Source organism: Plectropomus leopardus, chromosome 3, assembly GCF_026936395.1.
Source record: "Plectropomus leopardus strain MGB_pleo_1.0 chromosome 3, ASM2693639v1, whole genome shotgun sequence".
Classification (NCBI taxonomy): domain Eukaryota; kingdom Metazoa; phylum Chordata; class Actinopteri; order Perciformes; family Serranidae; genus Plectropomus; species Plectropomus leopardus.
The window spans coordinates 22,785,191-22,798,815 of record NC_142178.1 but is presented as its reverse complement, the minus strand read 5'-3'; the positions used below and the strand labels follow the sequence as shown (position 1 = coordinate 22,798,815).

General features: G+C 38.1%; 1 protein-coding gene across 4 annotated transcripts in view; it reads left to right on the top strand.

The window, feature by feature from the left end:
- The window catches only part of dclk2a (doublecortin-like kinase 2a), a 77,931-nt gene that overhangs the window by 37,068 nt on the left and 27,238 nt on the right, over positions 1–13,625 (top strand). For 2 of the 4 annotated variants that reach the window (XM_088075894.1, XM_088075893.1), the window contains exons 6-16: positions 130–224; positions 2,697–2,784; positions 3,310–3,418; positions 4,253–4,310; positions 4,721–4,840; positions 4,929–5,075; positions 5,159–5,292; positions 6,387–6,464; positions 6,931–7,027; positions 8,835–8,915; positions 9,073–9,186. In XM_088075894.1, the coding sequence (XP_087932020.1) occupies positions 130–224; positions 2,697–2,784; positions 3,310–3,418; positions 4,253–4,310; positions 4,721–4,840; positions 4,929–5,075; positions 5,159–5,292; positions 6,387–6,464; positions 6,931–7,027; positions 8,835–8,915; positions 9,073–9,186 (1,121 nt within the window). The remainder of the gene's footprint in view (positions 1–129; positions 225–2,696; positions 2,785–3,309; positions 3,419–4,252; positions 4,311–4,720; positions 4,841–4,928; positions 5,076–5,158; positions 5,293–6,386; positions 6,465–6,930; positions 7,028–8,834; positions 8,916–9,072; positions 9,187–13,625) is intronic. The other 2 variants (XM_042485211.2, XM_042485210.2) reach the window with 1 other exon arrangement.

Here is a 13,625-nt window from a genome sequence, read left to right as displayed (position 1 = left end):
ACACTTACATGCACACATTGTATTTGTGTATATACTGCATAAACCATGTAAAATTAACAACAATACTCACAATCATACTTACTCCTTTTCCTGCTCTTGCATGTTTCCTGCCTGTTTTTCTCCACATAGTAAATGGAATCTCAAACAGCCAGATCTCAACTCCAAAGTCCACCAAGTCCTCCACTCCATCTCCCACCAGCCCCAGACCCGTCCCCAGTTTTAAGGTAAGATTGTTTATCACATTGATGTGACACCCATGACTTGTAGCGGCACTTGAAAACATTTTTTATAGTACAGTTTAAGTATCTTGAAGTATATACTATCGGTGTGCGTTTACTGTCTTGGACAAATGATGGTCACTGAGCAAAATAAATGATCCACAGACCTGTAAAGAGACTGTGTAACTACTTACAATTATTGATATAAGCTTTAATGAATTGGGTGCTATTTATATTGGTTATTGCAATTCATCTCACCTGGGTCCATTGAAGCCAACAATAAGACCTCTGTCTAAAGGCTTAATCGGTCAAACAGTTATCTAGATAAAATCTAGATAAAGTTAAGGGTGATATGTTGAGTATTCTCCAACACCATTTAGTAAAACTGCATTGTTGACTTCTGTCTTTGCTTGCGCAGAGTCGTCTTCTTTTCTTGCTCCTTTTCTTGGAGCATCACCTGTGTGCTTCTGTGAGATACGAACAAAAATGGGAACCCACTTGTCAAGACATCAGTGGTCAAAAACTCCATAGGTTACTTTAGGTCTAATTGTTACTCTTCAGTAAGAATCTGAAAAAAAAGTCAAACCCTTACTAAATACAGCTGTAACAACTCACTTACTGCAAGTGCATGTCTGTCACCTGAATCAAGTTAGTGTCATAAATGGTTCTATCTCATCTTGAATTACATGCTTGTACAAGACACATACATTAAGGAGTCACTTTAAGGTGGGGGATAAGGCAGGAGTGTATTGACCTACATACCACACAGTTAAGAATAAGTCTATGTAAAGTCAAGTTATCAAGTCACTGACTCAAAGCCATGTATGACCTACAGGTCTGTTTACAGCACATCTCCCATGCTGCAACTCTGGGATGTATTTTTGGTAGAGTTTGAGATAGTAATCTGATTTATTGTTGGGTTCTTCTGTAAGCAGTGCGTTAGTCCCAGACTACAGTTTCAACTGCTGCAGCCAGCTGGCAAACCTCCTCCAGAGAGCCACCACTCCTCTAAGCCCAGTCAAAGACTTATCCATCCACATTCATTTGGCAGGATACTAGATTTTTATGATTTACTGACAGCTTTAAAATTCACTGGCAAAGAGGCTGAGTAGAATAACACTTTTCGAAAACTAGACGAGCAAGCGCGAGGATGTCAGTGACACAGTCACTCATTCTGGAAGTGGTCACGTTAACTGAAGCCACATAAAGAAGGTATTTATTAAAAAAAAAAGCTTTTCCATGTCTCCAGTTGTAAAGTAAACCTTGACAGTGTTACATTTCTACATTGCTCCAAAAGGGCTACCCTTTAAGACTAAATAATAGATCCTCACTGTAAGGTAATGTGCAATATGGTGCAGTAAGGTACAGAACACTACTGTACATTACTGAAAATATCACTTGGTCTGATTTTTAATGGCGACTTGCATTTATGGCTGACATTTCAAAAATATAGCTATAAGATGTTGAGGTTGCCCGTGCTGTGCTTTGCAGAAATGGCGCTCTTAAGAAATGAATCATTCATTTGGGGCCATAACAGGTTTTATGTGCAGTGATGAGCAGTGGATAATGGAGGAGCAGATCTATTCTAGGAGCTCTGACACCTTGTACCCTCTGAAGGGCAAGCTTAATTTAGACCTTGTTCATTATTTAAATATATTTTAGAAGTAATATAAAGGTTGTCGTGTTTTTAAAAATGTGTCTTTCTAGTTTAAAGTATTTCACTGATGGAAAGACGGCCTTTTAATAAAATTAATAGACGATGCATCAACAAACCAGACCGTTTGTAAAGTTGGAGTGCTATTGCAATGTACCATTCGGTTATTTGGAGCACCACACTCTTGAGTAAATGTGTGACTAATGTAATGGTTTTATAAATCATGTAAAATTAGAATGTCCTATTTGTTCAAACAACAGCGCTCTCAGTTTGGAGAGTTTGGATTAATGAACACACCCTTTTTGTCCGTGGTGGCAGGCATAAAAAAAAAAAAATGCCGAAGTGCAATCTATAGCTCAAGCAACAGCCCTAGAGCCAGCCAAAATCCATTTCAGCTGGGATCTGAGCAGGGAGATCTGGGAGCCAGAAACATGGAGGGAAATGTTATGATACAAAGCTGGTTAAAAATCAGCAAAGTATCCCTTCAAGAATGGGATCAAATTATAATTTTAAATTTAAAGGACTTTAAAGTGCTTTTTATTTATATGAGTAGACAATAATTATAGATAAAAATATGTATCTTGCAAAGTGACATGTCTTGTCTATAATATTTATTAACTAATTCTCATTTCATTTGAAACAGTTATACAACAAAATGCCATCAGTCAAAGCCACAAAAATATGACCCACCAATAATGTTTTATCCATGTGCAGCAAGTTTTGCGGGTGCTTTTAACACCTAAGGTTGCCATGGAGATATGTCTTTGAATTATGTTTCAGGCCAGGTGCTGATCTCTATTTTTGTTTCTTTTTGCATCCTGCAGATCCCTCCGTCACATCACATCTCGTCCTCAAATGTAAATGGCTCACTGAACAACCACCAGGAGCAAACCAATCGACTTAGCCCAGAGGGTTCGTCCTCTCCTCTCCTCTCCTCTCCTCTCCTTTCCTTTCCTCTCCTCTCCTCTCCTCTTTTTGTCTGAGTCATTCACCTGATCTGCCAACTATGATACTATTGCATTGACTCTCTCGCCCTCCAGCATGTGGAAGTGACATTGACTATTACATAAGATTGATCCTCATCTTTTCCCATCAGGGCACATTTCACGATTTGCTTACCTGACAAAAGTTGCAAAGAGTGATGTAGGCCTCGCATGGAGGATGAGTGTGGAAAATTCCAATGCTGAGCAGATACTTATCTAAATGATTTTAGGGATGCGTGTGTGTGTGTATAGACATAATATCACTGCTCAGATCACTAATTGCCACAGGAGAACTAGCAGAGATCGCAGTGCATCTTGGTGCCTGTGTGTTATTTTGTTGCACAGTATGTGGTCCCTTAATTCAGTCTGAGAACTGGTTGAATTTCTGCCAGTGCTCCGTTAGTTTTAATAAACAGCTTGTCTGTGTCCTGTTGTAACCCCTGTCTCTCCTCAGCAGTTAATGGGAACCGCTACCTGCCTAACTCCACCATCTTGGAAAAATACAAGATTGGCAAGGTCATTGGAGATGGCAACTTCGCCGTGGTTAAAGAGTGCGTGGAGAGGTAGGTGCAACACATTCACTCAAAGTACCAATGTTTAATGCACAGTTGGCAGCCGTCTGCAGTGATCATGCCGCAGGGTGCCGTGTTGTGCAACTTAATAAGACGCCCGTAGCGTGCGGTAACTGCTCCATCAGGGTTTTTAAGTCCTGATGACAGGCATTGTGGAGACAGAAATATCCCATGGATTAAACCCAGCGGTGAATTCACTTCATTAGCCTTTTAATCTCTGAGTCAACACACTGCCCGGGCAGATGGGGGAAATGATGATGGGAGGAGGTCTGTCAAGTGTGTGTGTTCATAATTTGATGCACATTCCAGGAAACTACTTAAAGGTTCCCTGTGGAGTATCTTGTAAACAGTTATGTTTACAATAAGTAATTGTTACACAACTTGATTGTGTGTATCATTGAGGACAAATAAGAACGCTGAATTAATTTCCTTACACAGAAAAACATTTACAAAGCTAATCTTCTGAATGTCCAATTACATTCGCTGTAAGTTTTTTTCCTTGGTTTTTGCTGGCGCAATGCTGCAGTTTTTTTATCAGAAGAAAATTATGAAAGTGTGTCGTGTGACTTGTATGCACTAGTGCATTCTCACCTTGTAAAAAGTAACTTACAGAGTTTTAAAAAAAAAAATCAAGCTAATTTGCTCAGATTTCAAAGAGTTAAACCTGGCTGATGCAGCTAACATATCTTTCTAATAGCTCTGTGGCAGTGCTCCTGCTCACTGTAACCAAGGCTCTCTTGTGAACACTTGTTTTGAATTATAGACATTGTTGCAGCGTCAGTGCTGTGTTTAGTTGTTGGCCCTAATTGCACTGTTTCTGTTCAGGTCCACAGGAAAAGAGTTTGCACTGAAGATCATCGACAAGGCCAAGTGCAGTGGAAAGGTCTCGCGTGTCTTTTTTTTCTCCTCATCTCCTCCCATTTCGTCTCTCTCTTTTGTGTGTAAATCTCTTAGACCAGTGTACACACAAGTGTCATATGTTAGCTCTCCACTGTGCATTATTAACACCCACCCACACACACACACACACACACACACACACCATGGTGTCGCCAGTGTGTGTCTCTGATCCTCTTATCCCACACAGTTAGATCAGGCTGGTAATGTTTTATTCAGCACCTAACTCAAATTATCTTCACACTTTCACACACAGACACTGAATCACACACCCTTGACACAAAATCAGATTCAATCAACAATGCAGGCGTCTTTTTATTAGCATAATAGCTGAGTGTTGATCCTGTGTACTGGAGCATGCAGTAACTTGGATTATTTGTCTTGGTGTGATTCCAGGAGCACCTCATAGAGAACGAGGTCGCAGTGCTGCGGAAGGTGAAACACCCCAACATCATCATGTTGATAGAGGAGGTGGACACTCCCTCTGAACTTTACCTGGTTATGGAGCTTGTCAAGGTACAGCAGAGACAAATAGACAAAAAATATCAATGTACAGTATAGTCCTAGTTTCTCTGTTTTATGTTGAACCACTTTGTTGGCACAGGGAGGAGATTTATTTGATGCCATCACCTCCTCAGCCAAATACACAGAGAGAGACGCCAGCATCATGGTGTACAATCTTGCTGAAGCTCTTAAGTACCTGCACAGCACCAACATCGTCCACAGAGACATTAAACCAGAGAACTTACTGGTAAATATTTACACGCAGACCAGTTTCTTTCCCACAAATCCAGCTGCTCAGCAGGCTTTAACCAAGCATGTGATTCATTTAAGGTGTTTGAGTATCCAGATGGCACCATGTCATTGAAACTGGGGGACTTTGGGCTGGCCACAGTGGTGGAAGGACCTCTGTATACCGTTTGTGGAACTCCTACATACGTGGCTCCAGAAATCATCTCAGAGTCTGGGTAAGCAATGTGTTTGTTACAGAGATACATTTTTACTCCTGCCTCTTTCTCACAATTTTTACTCATCTGTGATTTGGTTTAAATGGAAACATCTGCACACAGCAGCAGCAGAGTAGAAATGTAGTTTTGCAAGACTGCTGTGTTGTAATCAGCCGCATGGAGATTTAAAGAATGTTGGTAATTTCTTTAGAAATGGTTATTCTGGTGTATTCTATATTATTATAGTGGACTGAAAACCTTGTCTTTTTTTTTTGAAAATGTCAAAATATTTGACCTTATTTACTGCTTTTATGTCCAGTCAGTCATCAACTGCATTCATAACACTGATATGATGGAAATAGTGTGTATTTGGCTGCAGTTAAAGGGACAGTTCCCCTTAGAATAAAAAATACATACAATCATTTATCCTCCCACCTGTAGAGCTATTTTTCAGTCCAGATTGTTTTGGTGTTAGTTGCAGTGTTGGAGATATCGGCCATAGGGATGTCTGCCTTTTCTCAAATATAATGAAACTGGATGGCACTCAGCTTGTGGCACACAAAGTGCCAAAAAGCACATTTGAAAAACTCAACAGCAAAGTCTCATCCCAGAAAACCAACTGACAACCATATCACCATACAGAGGGAAGTGTGCATCTACTCATACGAGAGGCTCATGCCTGTAACATCATATGATGTAAACATGACGAGTCCTCCTCGGCTGTAACGTCTGCTAGCTTAGTGACACCAGGTGAGCTAGCAGTAGATGCACATTTTCCTCTGCATGGTGATTCAGTTGGCGGGTGTAGTTTGGTAGTTCCTGCATGAAACTGCTCACAACAAGATCTGTTGATTATCTTGAGAAAGCGCGTCATGATTTCTTGAAAGAGACATTGCTGGCACCACAAGCCGAGTGCCATCTTGTTTTTATTATATTTGAGAGAAGGCAGACATCTCGCCAGCTGACATCTCCAACACTCTGCAGCTCACACCAAAAGAGATTATGTTCTAGATTTCTAGATAGCACTACAGGTAAGAGGAAAAATATTTTTGGTTTGGGGTGAACTGTCCTTTCTGTCTTGTCTGACCTTCTCTATCGCCTCTTTCTCTCCACAGTTACGGTCTGAAGGTGGATATCTGGGCTGCAGGTGTCATAACCTACATCCTTCTGTGTGGATTCCCTCCATTTAGAAGGTACTTGTCCTCCATTTATATCATTCAGTAAACCTCATGTTTACACTGATTCAAATCATGTCAGCGTTATTTATATTATTGATATTAACATGATGATATGACAATATTAAAAAGAGTTCAGTCACGCTGTCTGGCAGGTTTGTTTTTCATACCTGTCAATTATCTGCTACACTGACAAACAGTTGCTGTGATTAGTCGTCGTGTTAAGAGTGTCATCCTGCAGTCATAGTGTGGGAGATTTTCAACTTAAAACGGTGTCCTCCATATTTAATTTATGGCACTCTGCGCTTATTAAAATAAACACATAATTAAAGGGTTGCTTAAAGGTGAGGAAATATATTATTATGTAAAATGCAGAACAAACCGTTTTTATTAGGATAGAATAGAACTGAATATGTCATGTAATGCCGATTAATACATTTTGAATTTCTGTTCACTGAGTGTCTCTGTGTGTCTTTCTATGTAGTGAGAGTAACCTGCAAGAAGATCTGTTTGACCAGATCCTTCTGGGGCGCTTGGACTTTCCCAGTCCTTACTGGGACAATATCACTGACTCAGCCAAGGTTGGGACCACTGACAGACACACATACCAATAACACATGCTAATTTATATCACATTTGCTGACATTTTATTGAGTCCATATTTTTTCCATAAATGATTACATGAACCAACGCATGGTCTAATCATAACCCTACTATACCTAACCACCTAACAGATATTCCTTCAACTGAATGCAGTGGTAGTAAAATTTTGTAATAGTTTTCTGAATGTTAATTTTTTTTTACATACATGTCTCCTTTAATGACTATCTTCTAATGGACACACAAACCACCCAGATGCTCTAAATTAATGTCATGTATGTCATAAAAGTATGTGATAGTATAGAATGCCATAAAAATGTCAGGGAAAACTACATAGTATAGTACGCTATGAAAATTATATAGAAAACTATAGTGTGAAAACTATAGCATGAAAAGTAATAGTGCGTCAAAAAAGATAAGAAATAAAAAGATATAAAAAGTCTTGAAAATTGCATTAGACAATGTAATGCTACAGCATAACAATAAAAGCTCATGAAAAATGTCACAGAATAGTATGCTAAAAATGTCATAGTAAATGTCGTATTGTAGTATGTCATAAAAATCTCAAAAAATGTCAGGTTATAATATGCCATAAAAATAATGACACATGTCATAGTGTAGGACACAATTAAAGGTGTATAGAAAGAAAAGAAAGCATACTATGACCAAAAAAATCATAAAATCTCATTAAAAACATCATAGTTCAGAATGCTAAAAAAAATCACAGAAAATGTCACAGTACAGCATTCAATTAAAAATGTATTCATGTTCAGACTCATTTTAAGGCTGGGTCATTGGACTGTAAATAAACTTACATTTTTTTGCTATGTGTTATGATATAGCTGGTGAATGTAAAGTCAAACATAGAATCTTTAGAGATATACCAGTTAATATTTATATAAGAACGATGTGTGAAGTGAAGTGAAAAATGTATATTGTAAAATGTTTCTACATATGACCATAAGCTCTATGGAGCTTTTAGCTTCATTCAGCTTATTGCTTTGGTTTTATGGCCTGCAACTTTAGTGTTTTGGTTCACTGTCACTACTTTTATCAGTGTTGTTTAGAGAAAGCAGGGTTTCCAGGCAGCTGTTTCCAGCAATAAAGTTCTAAATACCTACAGTAAGTTAACTACCACAGCAAAAACAGCAGATAGACACAATTAATGACTGACTGGGGAACGCAGAGCAACATTTAGCCGCTTAAGAGCCAGATATTTCCCTCAGGAGTTTGTGGAAACCTAAGAACTAAAAGGAGAAGAAATATTGAATTTACATTCATCAAGCAGCTAGAAACACAACTTTAAATGAATGCCAAAGTTTCTATAGTTATTTGCTAACGCATTAGTCATAATAGCGCCATTAGTGTGTGCAATGAACTTTATTATTGTGTGCTATGTATTTTGTGATTTTGTTGTGGAGTGCTGCTCTCAAGTTAAAAAAACAAACAAACAAAAAGAAAAACAAAACAATTTTTTGCGGTTTTAAAAAGTTGTGTTTATTGCAGTTAATTGTTTTTTACTGATATACATCAGACACAACTCTTAATTTGTGTCAAATAAAAACTTAATTTTAAATTGTGAATTTGGAAAACATAATTTTGGAGACCAATAGCACAATATGGTTATTTTTCTCACAATACAATACTCCTAAAAGTCAGCAACATTAAATTATGACCCAATCCTACCTTTATCAAAATAAGTCACAATGATACAATCAAGGGACGGCGCTGCTTTAGAGGTGAAGGAATGTTTAGCTATGATGTGTTTTTTTTTTTTTTTTTTTGCAGGAGCTGATTGGAAAAATGCTGCAAGTCAACGTTGAAGCTCGATACACAGCACAAGACATCCTATCTCACCCTTGGGTCACGGTAACTCACATATCTGATTGTCTCTGTATTTGCATGTATATGTGCACACTCAACTTCTCAATGTGGAGTGACTTTTGTGCATCTGTACATCCAGTAGTTTCTTGCGTGCAAACATTGTGGTACCACTTCACCTCATTGTATGTTTATTTGTATGTAGGATGACGCAGTCATGGAGAACAACATGAAGATGGAGGTCACAGGTAAACTGAAGACGCACTTTAACACTGCGCCTAAACACAACAACACCACAGCTGGGGTGTCCGTCATCATGGTAAGTACCCCAAAACACTCAGAAACCAACAGAGAAATGAAGAAATAATTCACAGTTTTAGGCAATTTTTCTGAGATTTACTGCAGCCTTTTTCAGAGAGAAATCTCATGACCTTCATGGGATAGTTAACTTTCAGGGACCTCTGTAATCTGCAGTATTTAGCATTTAACAGGGGTTTAAAAGTACCTGACAAGGTGTCTGAAGCAGCTTGAACATGTCGGGACCTTTCCCAAACATTAACTGCATGTTGGTAAATGTCTGACCCAAATACAGAAAATTGAGCTCCTTCTTATTCATTTTATATGAATCTCACGCCCACTTAATCAGTGGGCCGAGAATATCTGACCTCAATCATCATCCAAAGTTACTTATAAACGGCTCATGCTGCTGTAAACATGTCAGACAGGCTTGTAGAGAGGATTGTAGAGATGAAATGATGGAGAAACTTGGACAGGGCATAAGAAGTCATTCTTGTTGCAGTCATATCCTTCCTTCATGTCCCTTTCCAAGCCTCACTTGCATCATTTCCTGTTGTACAGTTTGACTTCCTCCACTCTTCATCTCATCAGGTCACCCATCAGCCCACTCTCTTCAGTCTGTCTGTCTGAACTGAAAGCAGGGAAGGGGAAGTGTCTAATTAGAAATTTGATTTGGTCTTTGCTGCAAAGAGCCTCATTTCTTGTTGTAAATCTCATTTGACAGTTTGAGGTGTAAACGCGGGCCCTGGCCTCGGCCCCTCCTCCTCCTCCACCTCCTCTCCATCCTCTTCCTCCTTCCTCCTCCTCACCCCTCCCTCACACCCGGCCCAAGACCAAAGGGGACGCCTGGAGCTGAGAGCCGGGTACACACTTCAGCCCCCCCGCCCCCGCTTCCCTTCGTCCTTTCCAGCCATCGCCCTTCCCTTCGTACACTTCCCTTCATCTATTACAACTCCGACCCCCCTTCGCTCTCCCTCCCCTCCCCTTCCTTCCTGCCTCTTTCTCAGGCCCCCCTCTCCAACCGCCAGCTGCAGTAACCACTCTCAATAACCTGCTGATGTGGTCCTCAATAACACTCTCAACATTCGCTCTGTCCTGGATTTACCCCTCTTGACTGTTTTCATAATCCTCATTCTGCTCCTTTGCTCACAATTCATTCATCGATTACAAACTTTTATTGGATGTGAAAATAATTGCGTGTGTTTTGAAGGATTTGTTTGTTAAATCACATTGTCACTGAGGTTATTTGGCATGTTAACAGTGCTAATGCAAGCTAATGCAATAGCAGCTTCATTTGCATCCCTCTCTGCCTTTATTCATTGATTTAGTGATTTAATTCAAAATAACCCCTTAAAATCAGCTTTCTGTGGGGCCAAAATTCTGTCACTGGTTGCTCAGCACTGTTTCTTGTTAATGGTACTCTGTCGCCATCTTGTGGAGAAAATTAAGAACTGTGCTTGCTCTGTTCTATAGTTTGATTTTGCAGAGATGGATGTAAAGCAAAGTGGCTTTATTGCTCTGGATAAAAGACTCCTGCGACCATTTTAAAGAACAAGGCTGACATTATTATCTGTATTCCTTGTTGAGATCAAATCCTATGGAAAAAAAAAAACGACTGTGTTAGTCCCTCTCTCCATACATTCTACACCTTAAGCCAGTTTGTTCATATGGGAGATGTAAATTTATAACATTGGGCCACAAATATTAACTTTTACTTTTAAAATAATTTCCAAATAGCTGAGCATATTTTAGGAAACCTTACTCAAAAGGGAGCAAAGGCAACAACATGCTAGGGAATGTTATTTAGTCAAGGATTAAAAGTCTAGTGTGTCACATTTAAAAGATTTAGTGGCATTTAGCAGTGACAAATGATGACTGCAACTAGCTGAAACTTCTCCAGGTTAGAATTCCCTCACCCTTCATTGTGTTTTGTTGTTTGTTGTGTGAGGTTTTCACTGGGAACTGAATTACCCATAGAACCCTCTGTCTCCCATAAACAAATGGACCAGGTGATTAGTATGTTATAAGATTTAAATTAAAGGAATCATTGTATAATAATAAAAAAAAAACGAATAATGTGAAATAAAAATTAAATTTGAAATCTCATAGTGTACTATGTCATAAACAGAAGAGAAAAAAAAATAAATGTCATGAATTTCATTTTACCAGTGGTCAGGGTATATAGTGTTGTATGTCAAAGGAAAGACTGAAAAAGTCATGGTTAAGTTGGTCAGAAAACTTTGGTTAAGAAGTCACTCTAATATCTTGTCCAAAATAACATAAAAATATCATAGTATGGTATGTTGTCCATAATGGCATTAAAAATTCATTGCAAAGCATGTCTTCAAAAATAGCAGCATTAAAACTCATAGAGTTTGCCATAGATCGTCCAGACTATCATAAAAAAAAAGTCTGGCTCATGTTTGTCATGTCATACTATGCCAAAATAGTGTAAAAAAAAGTCATAGTATAATATGTCATTGAAAACAGCATGAAAACGTTAAAGTAACTTGTCCAAATCTTTGTTTACTATGTCACCAAAAACAGCATGAAAACATCATAGTTTAGTGTGTTGTCCAGAATGAAATAAAAAAGTCATATTAAAATATGTTTTCCAAAGTAGGTTAAAACTGAAATAGTAATAATAAAGTTATCGTACAATTTATCGTCCAAAATATCATGAAACAGTCATATTATGGGGTGTTGTTTGTGCTAAGCCTATTGTGATCGAGTAAGGCATTTTTTAGCATGTCCAAAAAATGTCAAAACACGCCATGTCGAAAATGTCAAATTTTGACATGTCATAAAAATGGCTGAAAATAACATATTATCCCTTGTAGAGACGCGTGAAAGAATACAAAATGGAAATCAAAGTAAAAAAAGTTACTATAGTTTTTCTTTTTTGGTCATTTTTTCGACATGCCTAATTTTATTGTTTTTGGCTCATTTTGTAACTTTCTATGCTATGGCGTGCATTTTCAGGCTATTCTAAGCTGATTCCAGGTATTTTCAGCCATTTTTGGGATATGTCAAATTTTGACATTTTTGCCTTACTATAGTCTTGCTTTTTTGGTCAATTTTTCGACATGCAAAATTCTGATGTTTTTGTCTCTTTTTGTAACTTTCTATGCTATGGCTTGTTTTGGCAGGCTACTCTAAGCTGATTCCAGGTGTTTTCACCTGTTTTTGAGACGTGTCAAAATTTGACATTTTTGCCTTACTATAGTCTTGCTTTTTCTGTCATTTTTTTGACATGCTTAATTTTATTGTTTTTGGCTCATTTTGCAACTTTCTATGCTATGGCGTGCATTTGCAGGCTATTCTAAGCTGATTCCAGGTGTTTTCAGCCATTTTTGGGATATGTCAAATTTTGACATTTTTGCCTTACTATAGTCTTGCTTTTTCGTTTATTTTTCGACATGCAAAATTCTGATGTTTTTGGCTCTTTTGTAACTTTCTATGCTATGGCTTGTTTTGGCAGGCTACTCTGAGCTGATTCCAGGTGTTTACAGCCATTTTTGGGATATGTCAAATTTTGACATTTTTGCCTTACTATAGCTTTGCTTTTTTGGTCATTTTTTCGACATGCAAAATTCTGATGTTTTTGGCTCTTTTTGTAACTTTCTGTACTATGGCTTGCTTTGGCAGGCTACTCTAAGCTGATTCCAGGTGTTTTCACCTGTTTTTGAGACGTGTCAAATTTTGACATTTTTGCCTTACTATAGTCTTGCTTTTTCGTTCATTTTTTCGACATGCCTAATTTCATTGTTTTTGGCTCTTTTTGCAACTTATTATGCTATGGCGTGTCTTTACAGGCTATTCTGAGCTGATTCCAGGTGTTCTCAGCCATTTTTGGGATATGTCAAATTTTGACATTTTTGCCTTACTATAGCCTTGCTTTTTCTGTCATTTTTTTGACATGCCTAATTTCATTGTTTTTGGCTCATATTGCAACTTTCTATGATATGGTGTGTCTTTGCAGGCTATTCTACGCTGATTCCAGGTGTTTTCAGCCATTTTTGGGATATGTCAAATTTTGACATTTTTGCCTTACTATAGTCTTGCTTTTTTGGTCATTTTTTTCGACATGCCTAATTTCATTGTTTTTTGGCTCCTTTTGCAACTTATTATGCTATGGCGTGTCTTTACAGGCTATTCTAAGCTTATTCCAGGTGTTTTCAGCCCTTTTTTGGGATATGTCAAATTTTGACATTTTTGCCTTACTATAGTCTTGCTTTTTTGGTCATTTTTTCGACATGCCTAATTTCATTGTTTTTTGGCTCCTTTTGCAACTTTCTATGCTATGGTGTGCCTTTGCAGGCTATTTTAAGCTGATTCCAGGTATTTTCAGGTATTTTTGGGATATGTCAAATTTTGACATTTTTGCCTTACTATAGTCTTGCTTTTTTGGTCATTTTTTCGACATGCCTAATTTCATTGTTTTTTGGCTCCTTTTGCAAC